The 16,092-nt window shown below is 35.6% G+C and overlaps 1 protein-coding gene across 1 annotated transcript; it reads right to left on the bottom strand.

Moving 5' to 3' along the window:
• Positions 1–1,352: 1,352 nt before the first annotated feature.
• On the bottom strand, positions 1,353–14,324 carry LOC138315264 (blastula protease 10-like). The gene is made up of 10 exons (XM_069256155.1): positions 14,051–14,324; positions 12,448–12,697; positions 11,704–11,854; positions 11,278–11,341; positions 9,801–10,004; positions 9,230–9,362; positions 6,745–6,861; positions 6,279–6,376; positions 5,661–5,785; positions 1,353–3,973 (listed from the first exon to the last, which is right to left on the bottom strand). The coding sequence occupies exons 1-10, from the start codon at positions 14,117–14,119 to the stop codon at positions 3,847–3,849; spliced, it is 1,338 nt and encodes a 445-aa protein (XP_069112256.1). The 5' UTR covers positions 14,120–14,324; the 3' UTR covers positions 1,353–3,846.
• Positions 14,325–16,092: the final 1,768 nt, after the last annotated feature.

The following is a 16,092-nucleotide window of genomic DNA, read 5'->3' on the forward strand; positions in this document are numbered from 1 at the left end:
TTATACAGCGTTACACTAAAAACATTTTAGAATGTGGTTATTATACTAACAAATAAAATGGGAAATCGATTTCAAAGGATATTCTGTCGATACAGACAGTAAAAATAAAGATAAGATATACAGCTTTTGAATGAAACCACTAAAACATTGTCAGTTCAACAAGGTAGAACAAAACGTATTAGTCTGGGTCGGCGGGATGCTTGATGATAACGACGTTCCTGTCTTATTACCGGAAATGTGTCTAGTGTTGACGTCACAGTCCCTTCTTGGCGATTGTTGCTCCTCGTTAATATTCCCAAGCTTTTTGGACAAACACATTCATAAAATTTCTATTTATTTGTAATGCCTTTATGATTTGATGTTACCAAAACAATCTGTATTCCTCGAAAGGTCATCATATATTCAAGTCATTGCTTATAACCTATTGCAGTTGTATATTTGTTCGATAACGAATCGTTAACAAATAAGAGGTAGCATAATTGTTATATGTGTTATAACTAGTTGAAACTTTAAACTAGTTCTTGAATTTGTGAAATAAACTTTAGCCAATGACAAATACGCGTTGTATTTTTCCCAGTATTAGTAACAAAACAGATTTTACATAATTTTAATATCGTTGCTTCTAATGTATTTGGAAACATATGAATGATTTAAAGATGCTCAATCGCCGACAGAGCATTAACGATATGCATAATTTGATGACCAATTGTTGGTCTTAATCGTATAATTATATATATATATGTCTAAAAACACACAAAAAATAATAAAAAAAAAATTATTATAGCTTTTGGTGCATGCAGAGTCAACACGTTTTTCTTCTACTTTTAAAGGCTGTAGAGTGTCTCGGCCAGGGGACAGAACCTAGATCCTTCCTCACAGGAGCGAGCGTTCAACCCAAGGCCAAATTCAGATGAACAAGGAGTAAGAAAGATAACTCAAATTCACTGTCTTTACATATATCACATCTAAAACTAGACTAGAATTATGTCGCATTTCTTTGTTTAGTATATCATATCCAGATCCTACAAACATCCAGTGTAATTTATGGACCGCCTACAGTGGATGTGGTGTCTTATGTACTAACCAAAGGAATTAACATGTTTAACCTATAAAACCTGGAATAAAGTCACATATTTATTATTTTACTATTAAAGATGCTCCACCGCCGACAGAGCATAAATTATATTCATCATTTGAAAACAAATGGTGTTTAATCGTGTATATATATGTCTAATTAACACAAAAAATAATATAAAATCGTCTGCTCCTGTTTTTGATAGTGAAAAAATGCCATTTGTCAGCGGTGGAGCATCTTTAAAGATAGAAAGATAGAAAGGCAAAACGCATTGTATCATTTGCCAAAACCTCTTTTATTCTAATAACAAGATTATTGTTATTACAAATATTTTTTCTTTAAGACTTACCGAAAGTAAATGAAAACTGTGAGATATAAAACATGTAGAAATGGTCAAAAACAACAAGAACAAAAGAAGCAGAATACCTTTACATATGCTTTAAAATCATTATTTCGACAATCAAAATTTTATGTTTATATCTATATTATCAGTTTCAAAAAATACATTGAAATCTACTAACGCGATGTTTACATTTCATTATTATTTCTGAACTAGTGCATACAACTGATTCCAGATATATGTATAATAAGAATTCCACGGAAGTGGATGTGTCGCCTGTACAGCAGTTTCAACCATCACAAAAATAATTATTTTTAGTTGAAAATATTGTTAGTAATTTGGTAAGTTATCAAGTCCCGTGACCCTTGCAAATATTGACGGATTTGACCAGTATCAAATCCATCCAAGATCTCATTAATATAAGCAATATACAAAATTTGGAAACCTTTTCTCAGACGACATACCTAAGCAAGCTACACAAAAAAACTATGCCGCAATAAAATATTTTTTTTTATTATTCAAATATTTTTGTTCATCAACATGTGGTCATGATGATCCTCAAAACAATTGTCTACAATGCCAAAGACCATTATAGTCGGGTCTCTATATAACTCTATATCATAATTGTTCTTAAGTAAAAACATAAAGGATGACCATATTGACTGTGGATGGCAACATTCCCAAAATAAGTGCATTTGTGTTTCTCTACAATCTTTACAAAAAGTACACCTTTCTGTTTCACTCAGTTTAAATTGCATTAGTTTAGTTGGTATATATTAATTTATGGAGAAATTTGAATTGAAAGTTCTGGAGTTTTGTGTCATCTGTGACATTATGAGGTATGAGAAAAATGTTCTGCCAAACTTCTTTGAGAATGTTGATATTCAAAGTTTCTTGCCATGAATTTTGAATTTTATATGGTTTGGTTTGTTTAGTTTTACGTCCTATTAACAGCCAGGGTCATGTAAGGACGTGCCAGATTTGTTGGTGGAGGAAAGCCGGAGTACCCGGAGAAAAACCACCGGTCAGCGGTCAGTACCTGGCAACTGCCCCACATGGGATTCGAACCCGCATCCCAGAGGTGGAGGGCTTGTGGTAAGATGTCGGGACATCTTAACCACTCGGCCACCGCGGCCCCGAATTTTATATGGAGTTTCTAGTATAAACTTTGACATATGATAATAAAAATACTTTGTAGCTTTATCATACTGTTTTAAATATTTGATAAAAATGTTTTGTTTTGACTCATTGTCAGGATTCTGTTGAATCACTATATTCTTCCATTGCAATGGTATTGAATTGATTACTCCATAGAATTCAATAAGATTAGTTCTCAAATTGTATTTTTCACATAATTTTTCAAAAGTTAAGAAAACATTATTTTCTACTAAATCCTTAATGAAAAAATTCCTTTTTCACACCAACGTTTGATAATAAAAATTTTGTTATCAATCTTAATAGAACTGTTTAACCATAATGGTTGTGATGCAACCATGGCTGGGGTTGCGGGAGGATCATCACCATTTAACTCTGCCCATGTCATAAATATTTCTTTTCAAAACTGATTTAAATATTTACTAACTTCTAAAATCCCTTCTTTTTTAGTCCGAATACCTTGTCTCCTCCAAACGATTCAATACTATCTAAAATTAATGTCTTCCACGGAGAACAGTTCAATGGGGCTAACAATTTTATTAATCAAGCACATTTTCAAAGCATGAAATATATGTGTTAGGAAAATAGATCTGAAAAAAAGAGTTTTTCTCTTCCAAATTTTTTTGATAAAAAAACATTATGATCTAAGAACAGTCTTTTGAAATTAGTTTGATGGAAAAAGGTTATTACTTTAGACTCTGTAGGTCAAGCGCATTAAAAATCTCTTCTCTTAGTGTTCATTGACAATCATTGTTGGTGATCAAGTTTTGTTTCAAAACACCGTTTGTGCTTTAACTTGGGTAATAATCGGATATCTGCATTAAATAAAAGCAATTGTAGGAGATTTAATAACATATACATTACGGTTTTCTCTGCTATAAAAGAAACCCCTTACTTTACTTCGCGACCATTTAATACGATTGGTCTTGTCAAATCGATTCATGTAAACACTATAGTTACCTGCTATATGTTCCCCTGAACAGTTGCATCATACATTGTTTCACATTTATGCAATACTTGTTATTAATTTTTATTACTTCCGTTAATAGAATATAAGCCACAGTATTTGAATAACGGTCTTATCGTAAAAAGCTAACACATGTAGTATTGTTAATCATTAAGTAAAACTGCTGACGTCTTTTACGTTGCTTCATCAAGTTTATACACTCATATAATTATAAGGTTTCTAATAATTTAAAAATATGCGCAATTCCATTTACAGTACACACTTAACGACCACACAAGAATAAATGTAAATCCATATACTGACAAATTGTTACACAATCCGATATTCTAAGCGGAATCCTTTCTCCTCAGTAGAGAAATCGCTTACGAAACGGATAAGCAGATGTCCGCCCTTATTGTAGGTGATGTTACGACCACGCGCAGACTCGCCACAGTATCTGGAACAGACAGATTAAGGAAATAAACACGACATCACAAAACATTCAAACAAATGTAAAGTGCAACGGACACATGAAACACTTTCAACAGTTTAATTTCATTAATATTTCTGGACCTAAGATTGCTTAGCTTAAAATAGTATATCACGCGACAGAATACGAGCTTCTGATTGGCCGTACTATTAAATTGGCGCGAGATTGAACGTGAATCTACCAGTGACCTTACTATTCCATACCAATATAATAAAGTTGCGTGACAAAGGCGTTAAACAGCGACAGACCTGTTTTATGTGGAAAGGAAACGTTTTGCATTTTGCAAAGGGCAATTATTAAACTGTTATTAAACTCTGGTCACAATATTCTGCGGCATCCGGGGATGGGGGCGGTTAATCTGGTGTACACCGTCAGTTTTGACCATTTTTCCGACATAGGACAACAACGGTCAACACAAAATGCCACACATCATTTGCATAAATGCTACCGTCTGGAAGCCGTGCGGTAATCGTATTGCTTCTGTTTCCAAATGGAAATTATTTGAGGGCTAGCGAGACAGCGACCGAACATTCAATTCTTATCGGCCGATTGTTCTATGATAATCGTACTATTTACCGGGCATTGTGCGATTATCGCTTGAGCATCCCCGACCAGCCCTGCAGGTAGGGCGTTAGAATTGTACCTGCTGTCTCTATTGCATAATCGTAAAAGGCGACTAAATTTAGGATCTTATCTTTTCTCTTCTTCCTAACTGACTTTATCTTTCCTAATGCCTCCCTTGGCACCGCCTTGCGTATGGCCTTGAGTTGAGCGTTCACTCCTGTTATGAAGGCTCTGGGTTCTGTCCCCTGGCCGAGACACACCAAAGTCTATAAAAGTAGAAGTTTCTGCTCCTGCTTAGCACTCAGCATACAGGATGTGGGACGACTGGTTCGCCCGTTGTCAGTATAATGTGACCGGGTGGGGTGTGTTGCTTGGTGTCTTCGGCGGCATGCTTCAGTGATATAGCACTATAAAAAGGGCAACAGTTCCACTATACAAGAAGACACAACATGAATATACCGCAGTCTCCCAAAACATGCACCCAGAACGACATACACGCAACACACCGCATACATGGGAGGCCGCCCTTACATGGCCATAGCTGTTAATAGGACGTTAATTAATCAAACAAACAAAAGTATCCCCGACAACGAACGATGCCTGCACCAGGCCCAGCCGAATATTTGGCGATATAATTACCAATCGGTCCCTGGCCGAATGTCGGAAGATAATAACCAATGTGTGAAGTTATGAAAATCTACGGGACGCAGAAAAAATTAAATCTCTTAAAACTCTTCGGACACCTCGGTGCTACCAGAGAGCCTCTGCCACTGGACAGGAATATCCGTCATGTTTTGTTTTACTCATTTTAGCCTTTAGCACTCGTAACTACTCGCATGAAAATTATGACGTCATCACAATAACCGGATGGTAGGTTATGAATTGTTGAATGCCAACTGTGTTTGGCAAGCTTCGTGGTGGGCTGCAGTGAAAATGCATATATATGTGTAATACAGCCTGTCACGTAGAAAAAGTAAATATCAACGATTCTTTGATTGGTGTAGATTTCTCTCAATTTTTTAGTGAAATTTTCCATCGATGATTTATTCATGGCGCGTGGGTATTTCTACTTTCTACTTTGTGTACTCACTTTTGCCCGACCTGCTGTAAGCCATAGAGTTTTATCTCCAGGTAGTCATTGTTACAAGCGTCCTCAAAGTCCTCTTCGATATGAAATTCCTCGATTTTAAGGTCGACTCTGGAATCTGCAGGAGCCTTATGGACGCAAAAAGAAACTTTAAAATATGACATTTGCCAGTTGCTATCTTTACTCATTAAAGTTCGCAGATTTATGAATTCAAAATCTGTTTATCGCCTTTACTTTTATGACAATTACACAGGTAAACACATTAAAATATACAGAGACATCTGCGTAACAATGTTAAGAAATAAATCTAGATTATATACATTTTTTAAAACTCGGAACATAAAGTAAAAGTAAAGTATACCGATAGGGCCTTGTGCTGCACCTATACATTATGTTTAACGCTTACTGAATAGAACTCTACATGTATTCAAATTATTCATGGTAGCTAAGAGAGACAACGTTTGTTACCATCAAACGAACTCTCTTGAAGATGTATGACTTCGTAACCGTAATAGTATATAAATCAAACATTTTACATCGAGATCTATGGACGACAAAAGCTCACTAAAACATTTTTAAAAGTAACGTTGACTTTGTTTAGGACATTCAATGATGTTCTACCTCAATCAGCCATGAACATTCCGTGTCAGGATTGTAGTTTGCTGGGAAGTTGGACGACTGTATAACACCACTGGAGGCTGTCAGTTTGCCACCACACCCTGTAATTAATGTTAATTAAATATTCCGTCAACAAGATTTTGCATGGACACAAATTAAAAAAAAAAGAAAAAAAATCTTATTCCTCTCCTACAGTAGCGGTGGAATATGACATGTTTTAGAATAAGACTGAGACCAATTACATTTTGTGAAATGCATACCCATTGCCATCATAAAAACATTTTATGCCAAATCATGCTTCCAATGTTCAATTAAATGTGACAGGTAAACCTGCAATATATATATTTACAGAAAAAAAATATTGTTGTCATTTTTTAAGACATCGATTACATATTTTCACAATTGTTTGGTTAATTATCATATTGTCAATATGTCCATTATATATATACTACAATGTATATGAACTTACCTTGTGCAATGATCGGGGTGTCACAATATGGTCCTGTAAGGCCGATTGGACACACACAGGTACAGGTCGGACCGATATATCCTCCATTCATACACGGCGGTGATACTGGACACCCATCTGTAATAGTCACAAAGGAAATAGTGAAGATCAGTAATCATTTTTAAATTTTCATTATAGATTGGCATTTTAAGCTTAACGGCCTACCGATAAGATTATTTATGGACTAGTTATATGCCTCATTCTCTGCATTACCTAGCGTGTGTGACACATGGGAGGCAGGTTTAAAATGGATGCGATGTGTAACGTGTTTGTTATGTGTTGGGCGTGTTTCGGGAATTTTGGGTATATTCATGTTTTGTATCCTTGTAAGAAAATTTGTGGGATTGTTTGTTTGATTTATTAACGTCATATTAAAGGGACATTTCAGTGAGGCTGATTCGTTACATAACCACGAAGCAAAATATGACATAAATATTTTGTTCTACATTCCTTATGAAACATATGACAAAAAATAGTGACAAATTCCACAACATTGTTAAGTATTTTTATCAATACCATTGAAATTCCAAATCGTTGATCAATACGTTTAAGCAGGTACAACATGTACGCTGTACCCTTACCCGAGTCAAAGTCATGCACGTTAAACAAATGCAATACATAACCACTGATGAGTGGATGAAATCATTTTTAGAGAAGAACATGCATCTTATAATGTTAACACAACTGTAAGAGCGTTTTGAGTAGTTCTAGAATAAAACCTCTTTACTACACTGGCAAGGGTCAGGGTTCGGCACACGATGCTATTTGTAATGGCGATTGAACATTTCACATACATTTGGCTGCAATGGGCTTTTCTGACAAATCACAGTTAAACCAACTAATCTCATTTCCATTAGAACTGGTTTGTTTCCGAAATATGTGTAAGATTTAAAGTAATCTTCGACCGAATTGTCCCTAACGGCCTCGATTTATGCGGTGTGTGAAGTGCGAGTTGGTTGTTTTGGAGACTGTATAGTGGAACTGCTGTCCTTTTTAATACTACTGGTTCGTTGTTTTTAATACTACTGGTTCGCTCGTTGTCAGCATAAAAAGACCGGATGGGGTGTGTTGTATGGTGTCTTCAGCAGCATGCGTCAGTGATATAGGTCTGTAATAGGGACTACATACAGTGTATGATGATAATGTATATCTCTAAAGCATTCCGACAAGAACACAGTCACATTTAACTAACAACGGGCAAATCAGTCGTCGGTCGCACTAATCTAACCAGCGGTAAGTAACATTTTTATAGAAACTTATGTGTCTCGGCAAAGGGCAAGAACACTTTGGAATATTATGTTGGCTTTTATAGGATTTTATTCAAAAAATATTTGACCGTAAGAAATACGGAAGATTGTATGTTAAATCTTTTATGTATTTAATGTATGACGCAATGTCGATAATAATATCCCATTTCTCTAATTGCATTTTTCATCTGACCGAATAATGCCATCATGTCGTCGTGCGTCGTGTATCTACTATGTGACTAGTTCATACAAAAGCCTACTGAATTGAGTGGATTACAACCATATTTAGTTTGAAAGATTATCAGAAATGAGTTCCAACCACTGTGGGTAGAGGGGCGGGGTTCAGAGGAAGGAACTCTGCTGAAATCTTGCTTTAAAATCCTACTCCTCCTTAAAACTTTGAAAGGATTACATCCATATTTGATGTGAAACATCATTGGGAAAGGACAATCATATTTTATATAAATGAGTTAGGTCCGGGGCGGGGCTCAGAAGGGGGAGCTATGATAAAATCCTACTAATTGAATGGATAACAACCAGAATTGGTGTGAAACATCATTGTGGAAAGACAAACATATTCTATATAAATGAGCCAGGTTCGGCCCCTAGGGACAAAGAGGCGGGGCTTAAAATTACGAACATTGCTGACATTTTGATTTAAACTCCGTCTCCTCCTTAATCATTGAGTGATTGATTTGTCATGAAACACATAGGTGAGGATTATCATATTTAATAAAGGACCCGGGTACGTCATGGGACAAAACGGTAGGGCCCAAAACGAACTTCTAAATTGTCTAAAATATCCTTGAAGGTACACCATATTTGTCATGGAGAAACAAATATTTAAATAAATGACCATTACGTCATTCAAGGTCACAGGGGTCATAATAGGCTAAAATCTTTAACCGGGGTTTGTGAATAACTAAGAGGTCTACCAGGATGATTGGCTACAAAGTAAGTTCAACGAATGACCTTTACCTTCTTTTAAGGTCAAAATATTCCAGAAACTTAGATTCAACTGTGACTGTTGTTTTGTGGCATTTGGTTAATACCGTTAAGGCCCACGGGGCCTCTTGTTTTAATTAGATTTCTTTGCCCGAGTGGAATCTATTGCCTGATAAGCACAAGGTTTGCTGAAATATCCAATACCCCATACGTTTTTATCAATGCATATTGGTATTGTATTGAAAACTACATACTGTTACATCTGTAAGCCAGGTTTGCAAGCTTTGCATCCAGGAAGCTGAGGTCATCCCGCTGCCCCATCCACTTTTGTACCAAAGGGTCATCAGTAGTGATTGTCTGTAGCAGTCGTTGATCTATGGAGAAAGCCTGAATGAAGGAAACATGTAATAAATTTTTATATCTAAGCATTCCGTTTTGAGTATGATAAGAACTAATCACAAAAGTTTCTTTGATTAAATTAACGTCCATATTAACAGCCAGAGTCATGTAAAGACGGCCTTCCATGCGTGCGATGTGTAGCATGTATGAAGTGTGTGGTGCGTGTTTTGGGAGACTGTGGTAAACTTTACAGTGGAAATGCTACAATAGGGACAAGAGGTACACTTCTAGCGCCCTACCTGTAGGGCTGTAGTCGCCATCATACACGAAACGAACTAGATCGGTGAAATCATATTATCATAAAAAGTTCGGGACACCGAAAATGGATTTAAACACTTTCATATTACATAACAGTGTTTCTTTTGAATAATGGTTTTAATAAACAGGAACAAAAACAATGTATTTACGACGAATGTGATAGCTTACTGTTGATTTGTAATGCATGATGGATCCTATGTCGTAGGGCAGTCTGTATGTGGTGACTTTACTGTTGGAATATTTCTCAAACTCGCCAGTCCTGTTAGTAGCCACATTGTTGTAGTTGATATGTACGTACAGGTCTCGGTCAGGTCGGGATTGTTCGTGTACAAAGCCTATGGTGTGGCCGAGCTCGTGTGCGATCCGTCCAGCCTAGTGTTAACAAGACAACATCATGAATTCGGTGGTAAAAGACAAGGCTTATTACTGTTTTAAAACAGCATCAAGTCACTATGGATCGAGTGAGCCTAGTCAAAACATGGCATATCTTAACTTTAGGTACTATAAAACATATATATACTTTTGGTTAGAAATTCGTATCAGGCCCCTGTGTATAGGTCTACACATTTTCTCAGCCGCTAACATTTCCCGAGCAAAGTCGATCGGGTCATGTCGATTATCGAAGCGTTTCGTATATAGGCCTTTAGCCTATATCGATCGGGTTACGTGATATTTTCCAGCAATCGGGAGTTTCCCAATCAACTTTCTACATATCGTTTGGTTTGTGTTTATTTGGGACCAAATTAATTAATTTCTTTTTTTTTTTCTTTTTTACTATATTTTTTTCAAAATTTCACAGTTGATTTCCGTAACATCTAACCTGGCTTTAGTCAACATTTTGTGCAGAGAAAACGTGGTAATTTAGTTGTAAATGCATTTGTGATTACAAAAAACCTTGAAAAGTTACGTATATGTGTTTAAACAACTACAACACGCTTGTGTCATCGGTACAACATTTAAAAAATGTTGAAGTTTTATAGTGACTACAAGAGGCCCAAGAGGCCTTGACGGTCACCTGAGTGCTGATACAGAAAGAGCATTGCAAAGTTGGTTCAAATCTGTAAAAAGTATTTAAAAATTAGAAATCAAATTTAAAGTTGAACCATCGTATTAGAATTTTCATTTTTTCCTTTTAATTTTGAGAGTTAGTGTATTATGTTACCGAACCTTATGTTTAAAATTCTTTCGTCTCAGGTGACCTAAAAATGAAATACAAAGCAGGGGTAACACTTTGGGCCATTTTATGGCCACTCAATGATAAGCAAAAAACGTTGCATTAAGATACCTTAGGGTCAGCTGCATATTGTATGCTATTCAAAATATCCGATTTTTTTCTGCGCTTATGATAATTTTAGGGACAAAGTTCAAAGGGTAAAAATTCACATTTTCATTGTGTAAGTCCTAATTAATTAAATATTAGAAAAAATATGATATTTTTTTAAAGTTTTTGTATGTAAATATTGGGTTTGTGAAGTTCAGTTCATAAAACTAGTGAAAAAACTTACACATCCACCCAGTCACATTAAATTGACAACAGGGAATTCTGTCTCTCAACTACCTTTATGCCGAGTTGTGAGATCCTTTATGAACCAAAATGACAAGAAGGATGTAGTTTAAACAGATGGTAATAACGTGTAATACTTACAGAACAAATGGCAGATATATTGACGGATTGAACTCCACGAATCCTTCCCACATTAGATATACAACTGCAATAAGGAACAGGAAGTTTGTATCATCCAAATTTAAAGGTACATTTATTTTCGTGGGACATGCTATGATCGTGAAAATTTCATCCTCGAAATATTGAAAAGTCAGAATTTAAGTCATTGACTTCGTTTCATGTTAAATTGCAATAAATAGCCACGACATAGTAATTTTGGGACAAATTCACATCAATACTGAATTTTGGATGTTTCGTAAATTAATATATGTATAAAAAATTATATGACGTTTGACGACGAATAATATCACAGGTCACCGACAGGTCTTGCTCTTCAAAGACAACCTTTAGAAACATCTATCCAAGGCTTATTTATTGTCTATGCCTGAATGTAACTTGGCATCTTACCTATGTCTGGAGTCTGACTGAATCAGTACATAATCCTTGTGACCTAGCTGTCCGCTCAGAGAAATTGATCTTGGCACAAATCGAAGACAGGTCTTTGACTCCCACATTTGGATAGCGGTCTGTATCCGCCTCCATATCACTCTGCTCGACACTAAAAACAAAATAATGGTACTCTGGAATTTTTGTCATCTTCTGTTTTTTTTCCGATCGATTTCAAAAGCAGCGCTATTTCGATGTTTGATTTTAGATCATTTACATTTGAGTTTGCCTTTGTTAATAATGGGATAGGCATAAAACATCTAAATTAGGATATCATAATTAGTAGAAACTATGTGTAAAGTCAGAACAATCAGTTCATGGATAACGGACCTACGAAGTATAAAAGTGTAATTATATTCAGTCTTTGAGTTATCTCCCTAGCGGATAGGTATTAATTGTGACGTCATGTTATTGTGAGCACAAATAACGTCGTTTTCCCCGAAAAAATATGACGTTGTCCCATAAACCCATGAAAGCATGATGTAACATTCAGTACCTACCCACAAGATCAGATAACTGCAAATACAAAGAAGGGGTTAGGTTACAATGATAATTGAAATAGCCGTGAAATTACAAACTAGGATAAACGTTTACCACATTCGCCTATTATTTTAAAAAAAAGCTATAAAGCTTCGCTAAATGATACATTTAATAATACCAAATCCCCAATACAAGGTCCTAAGATGTTATGAATTTAATACTTACTTAAACTAGCGTCTATTTCGAAGGGAACGATCGCCTGTGGCCAATAGAAGTTGGTGTCAGCCAAAAGTTTTCTTTTCCTTCCAAGATTTCCTGTTTTTCTGGCGATGATATCATCACGTATTGCTTTCTTCTGAATAGGTGTCATGACCATGTCGCCTTCAAACGTCCCCGGTAACGGCACCTCAGGCATCCCCGAAACTTTAACGTCATTTGCTGTTAGAGCTTGAATTAGCTCCCGTTGTATTGAATCCTGAAATGTTAGTAATGATCAAGATAAATAACTATTTGAAATTCCCTATCTAAACTTATTTTAATTGTCGGATCGTTACACTTTTTTTCTCATTTCAATTACAATTATATGAAAACGGACTATCTCAGTATTTATTGTTTTAAACTGTCTAGATTCTGCTATTCAGCCTATGATCCAATAAATCCCATTATTGAGGTCAAATGGTCTTCTAGCTGATAATTAGTGATATTGTCTATTTTCGCGACTTGTTCGCCCGTTGTTAGTATAATGTGACCGGGCGGGGTGTGTTGCTTGGTGTCTTCGGCGACATGTTTAACTGATATAGCACTATCAAAATCCCAAGTGTTCCACTATACATGAAAACGCAAAACGAATATACCCAATAGTCTCCTAAAATCCAAAACACATGCGCACTTCATACTCGCAACACAACGCATACATGGGAGGCCGTCATTGCGTGACTCTGACTGGCAATAGGATGTTAATTTAAAAAAATAAACTCAATTCTTTATGCCGTATTTCAATATTTTTCTTATTTATAATTCTGTTTTTAATGCCCGCAACGCTCAAAAATTATTAGCATATATGAATACCGCATGTAACCCGGTAATTTTCATGAATCAAAAGCTTTAATATTTCATTCGCCATAACAAATTAACAACACTCTCAATGCATATATTTTGTTTTACATGTACAAATAAAATCTGAAAATGGTTTTTTCAGAGATGAAATAAGATAAGATAATGAATCAAAATATTCGCCCTGTTACAGCATATATGACTTATATGAACATTCCACATTTCGTATATATTCTCTATGGATTGATCGATCTACAGTCTCTGATTTTCTTCTTTGTTTGAAAAGTCTTTTTGTTTGTCTACCATCTGATGCGAAATTCCACATTCTGTATATGAATTTCTATCTTTCGCATTAATCTGCATTGAGTATTTTAAACCTTTAACTATATATGTTCATTCTTCGCTTAGGTATTAATATTGTCTACAGTGCGTTTGATTTCGTTATTGTCCTTGCTGAAGAAACATCATATTCAAGAGAAAGTCACTTTCAACAGTAAAAATAGTTATATATTATATATTAATAATTGCAAAAAAAATATATAATTTTGAAAATTCGTTAACCATTTTTTTTTTGGCATATTTTGTATTAAATTGATTTTTGAACAGCGGCAAATGTTTTGATTAAATGATTTCTCTTCAATCTTATAGTATATAACCAGACGGAAGTGTAATTACATACCAATACCAATGATTGGTTTTTTTTACATTTAGTTACATTATTTCTTGTTATATTCTTGATTGGAAAACCACTTTATACTTTTAAAAATGTACTTACTTTTAAAGGCAAAGCATTGCATGGTACACCACACAAGAAAACGAGTGTAAACAAATAAATAGACATCATTGCACCGCACCACTCCGTATTATGCAAGAAAAATAAAGCGTCGACTGTTATAAGTTGTCCAGCTAAACTTTTATATCAGACCAATCCCGGGGAGCAAACCTCTAATGAAAGTGTTCAATAGTGCCAGGTAAGGTATGCTGTATCTGACGACAGCAAACCATGGTATGTCTTTTGTTGACTTGATCTATGTAAATCAGACCGTGAATGTTATCACATGTTTCATACCTTGCCCCATCCGTAAATCGCTGCTGTCAATTAGTCCACAGCATACATACTAAAAGAATGGTCAACTTTATCTAACATTTTCTTAATTAGTATTACGTTATTGGTTGATCAGGTTTATTGCGTATTAGTTCAAAACCAATATTGACGATATAATTCGGTATGAGTTACGGTATTATACATGTACTCTTCAGATCTAACCAGAGAGTATGATAATTACGGTACAGTCATCAAATAGGAAGTTGACAGTAAGTTTATATTAAACACATGTTTGGTCCGACGTTAATTGTGGGGCAACAGATAGCATTGTGGAATACAGTTCGGCGATCACTTGGTATGACGTTACAAGGAAAACAAATATGAAATGTTATTTAGTGAATTGCCTGCCTACCCAGCGAGCTAGACAGACATCCACCCAGGCCTTAATCCAAGATGATTGTGTAACCAAAATAGTATCAACCGGCACTGCAATTAAATACTGACAAGATGCAATAACAGACTTTATTAAAAACAATTTATTTTACATCAGGTGAAGAGAAGTATAGTTTTTTTCCGCCATGATACCGAGAAACCACTACATGACGTATGTTGTCGTGCGTATGGAGGACGATTCAGGACAAAGGGTCGAACACAGGGTCAATACAAACTCAAAAACAATATCAAACGAGAAAGATTATCTAACACATATCGGTAGTTAATAAACTACATATAATGTTATTTTTATATATGTCCATAGTGAGGATTTAACACATACTCTCTCATGTTATTTTGGCTAAATTTAACCAAATAATAAACATTAACAGTCAGTTGAGGAAACAAAAGCGAGAACATGCAAGAAAACAGCGCAACGATTCAATATCTTATTTAATGTGGCAGACATATTACATTTCAAGTAATATTCCGATATCAGAAATATGGAGGAGGAAATGGAGCAAGGAAAAAACTGTATATGTTTCCTCGTTTTTCCTGGGCTAAACGATTGTGTGAATTAAATCTAGACGTGTTTCGACTTAACGTACTATTTATCAGATTAAGATTTGTTTTCCTTTTGAATCTTATCAATGTTTACTGCCCTGGTCGTCATAAATTAGACACATGAAAGAACCACAGAGGGAAATTCACATCTTATCCAATAGAATTCATGAGGTGATCGCAACACGTTTGGTCCTATTTTATAAAACCTTTCTAGAAGCCCGGGCCCGATTTCTCGAAAGAAAAGCGCAGACTGAATTCAAAACATTTCAAGCTTTTCTGCTTATGTAACTTGTATCAACAATTTTGACTAAGGTTTTTACGAGGTATCAGAGTCGGACTCGCAAACTGATTAGAGCAACCTATGGTTTGCATTGATTTATCAAAATGTCCTCTTTACAGTAATGGTCATTTACGGACGATGACCTTGTATGGCTGCGATACAATCCTGTTGTCTCCTTGTAACAGTTAAACTTTGGACATGTTTATAACATCAATAAAACTTGACGTCGATGACACCGATCAGGGAAACCCCACCCGGTCACATAACACTGACACCAAGCAAACCAATTTCTTTCCCTTTATGCTGAGCGCTAAGCAGGACCAGAAACTACCAAGTTTATTGGCAGAAGTACAATCTTGCTATGCTATTTACTATACAAATAAGTACTATATGCATGTGGTGGTAGCCTATCATCCTTGTCAGTATAATGTGACCGGGTGATGTGTGTTGCTCGGGGTATTCGACATGCTTTAATGATAAAATACTATAAAGAGGG

Source organism: Argopecten irradians, chromosome 1 (genome assembly GCF_041381155.1).
Source record: "Argopecten irradians isolate NY chromosome 1, Ai_NY, whole genome shotgun sequence".
NCBI lineage: Eukaryota > Metazoa > Mollusca > Bivalvia > Pectinida > Pectinidae > Argopecten > Argopecten irradians.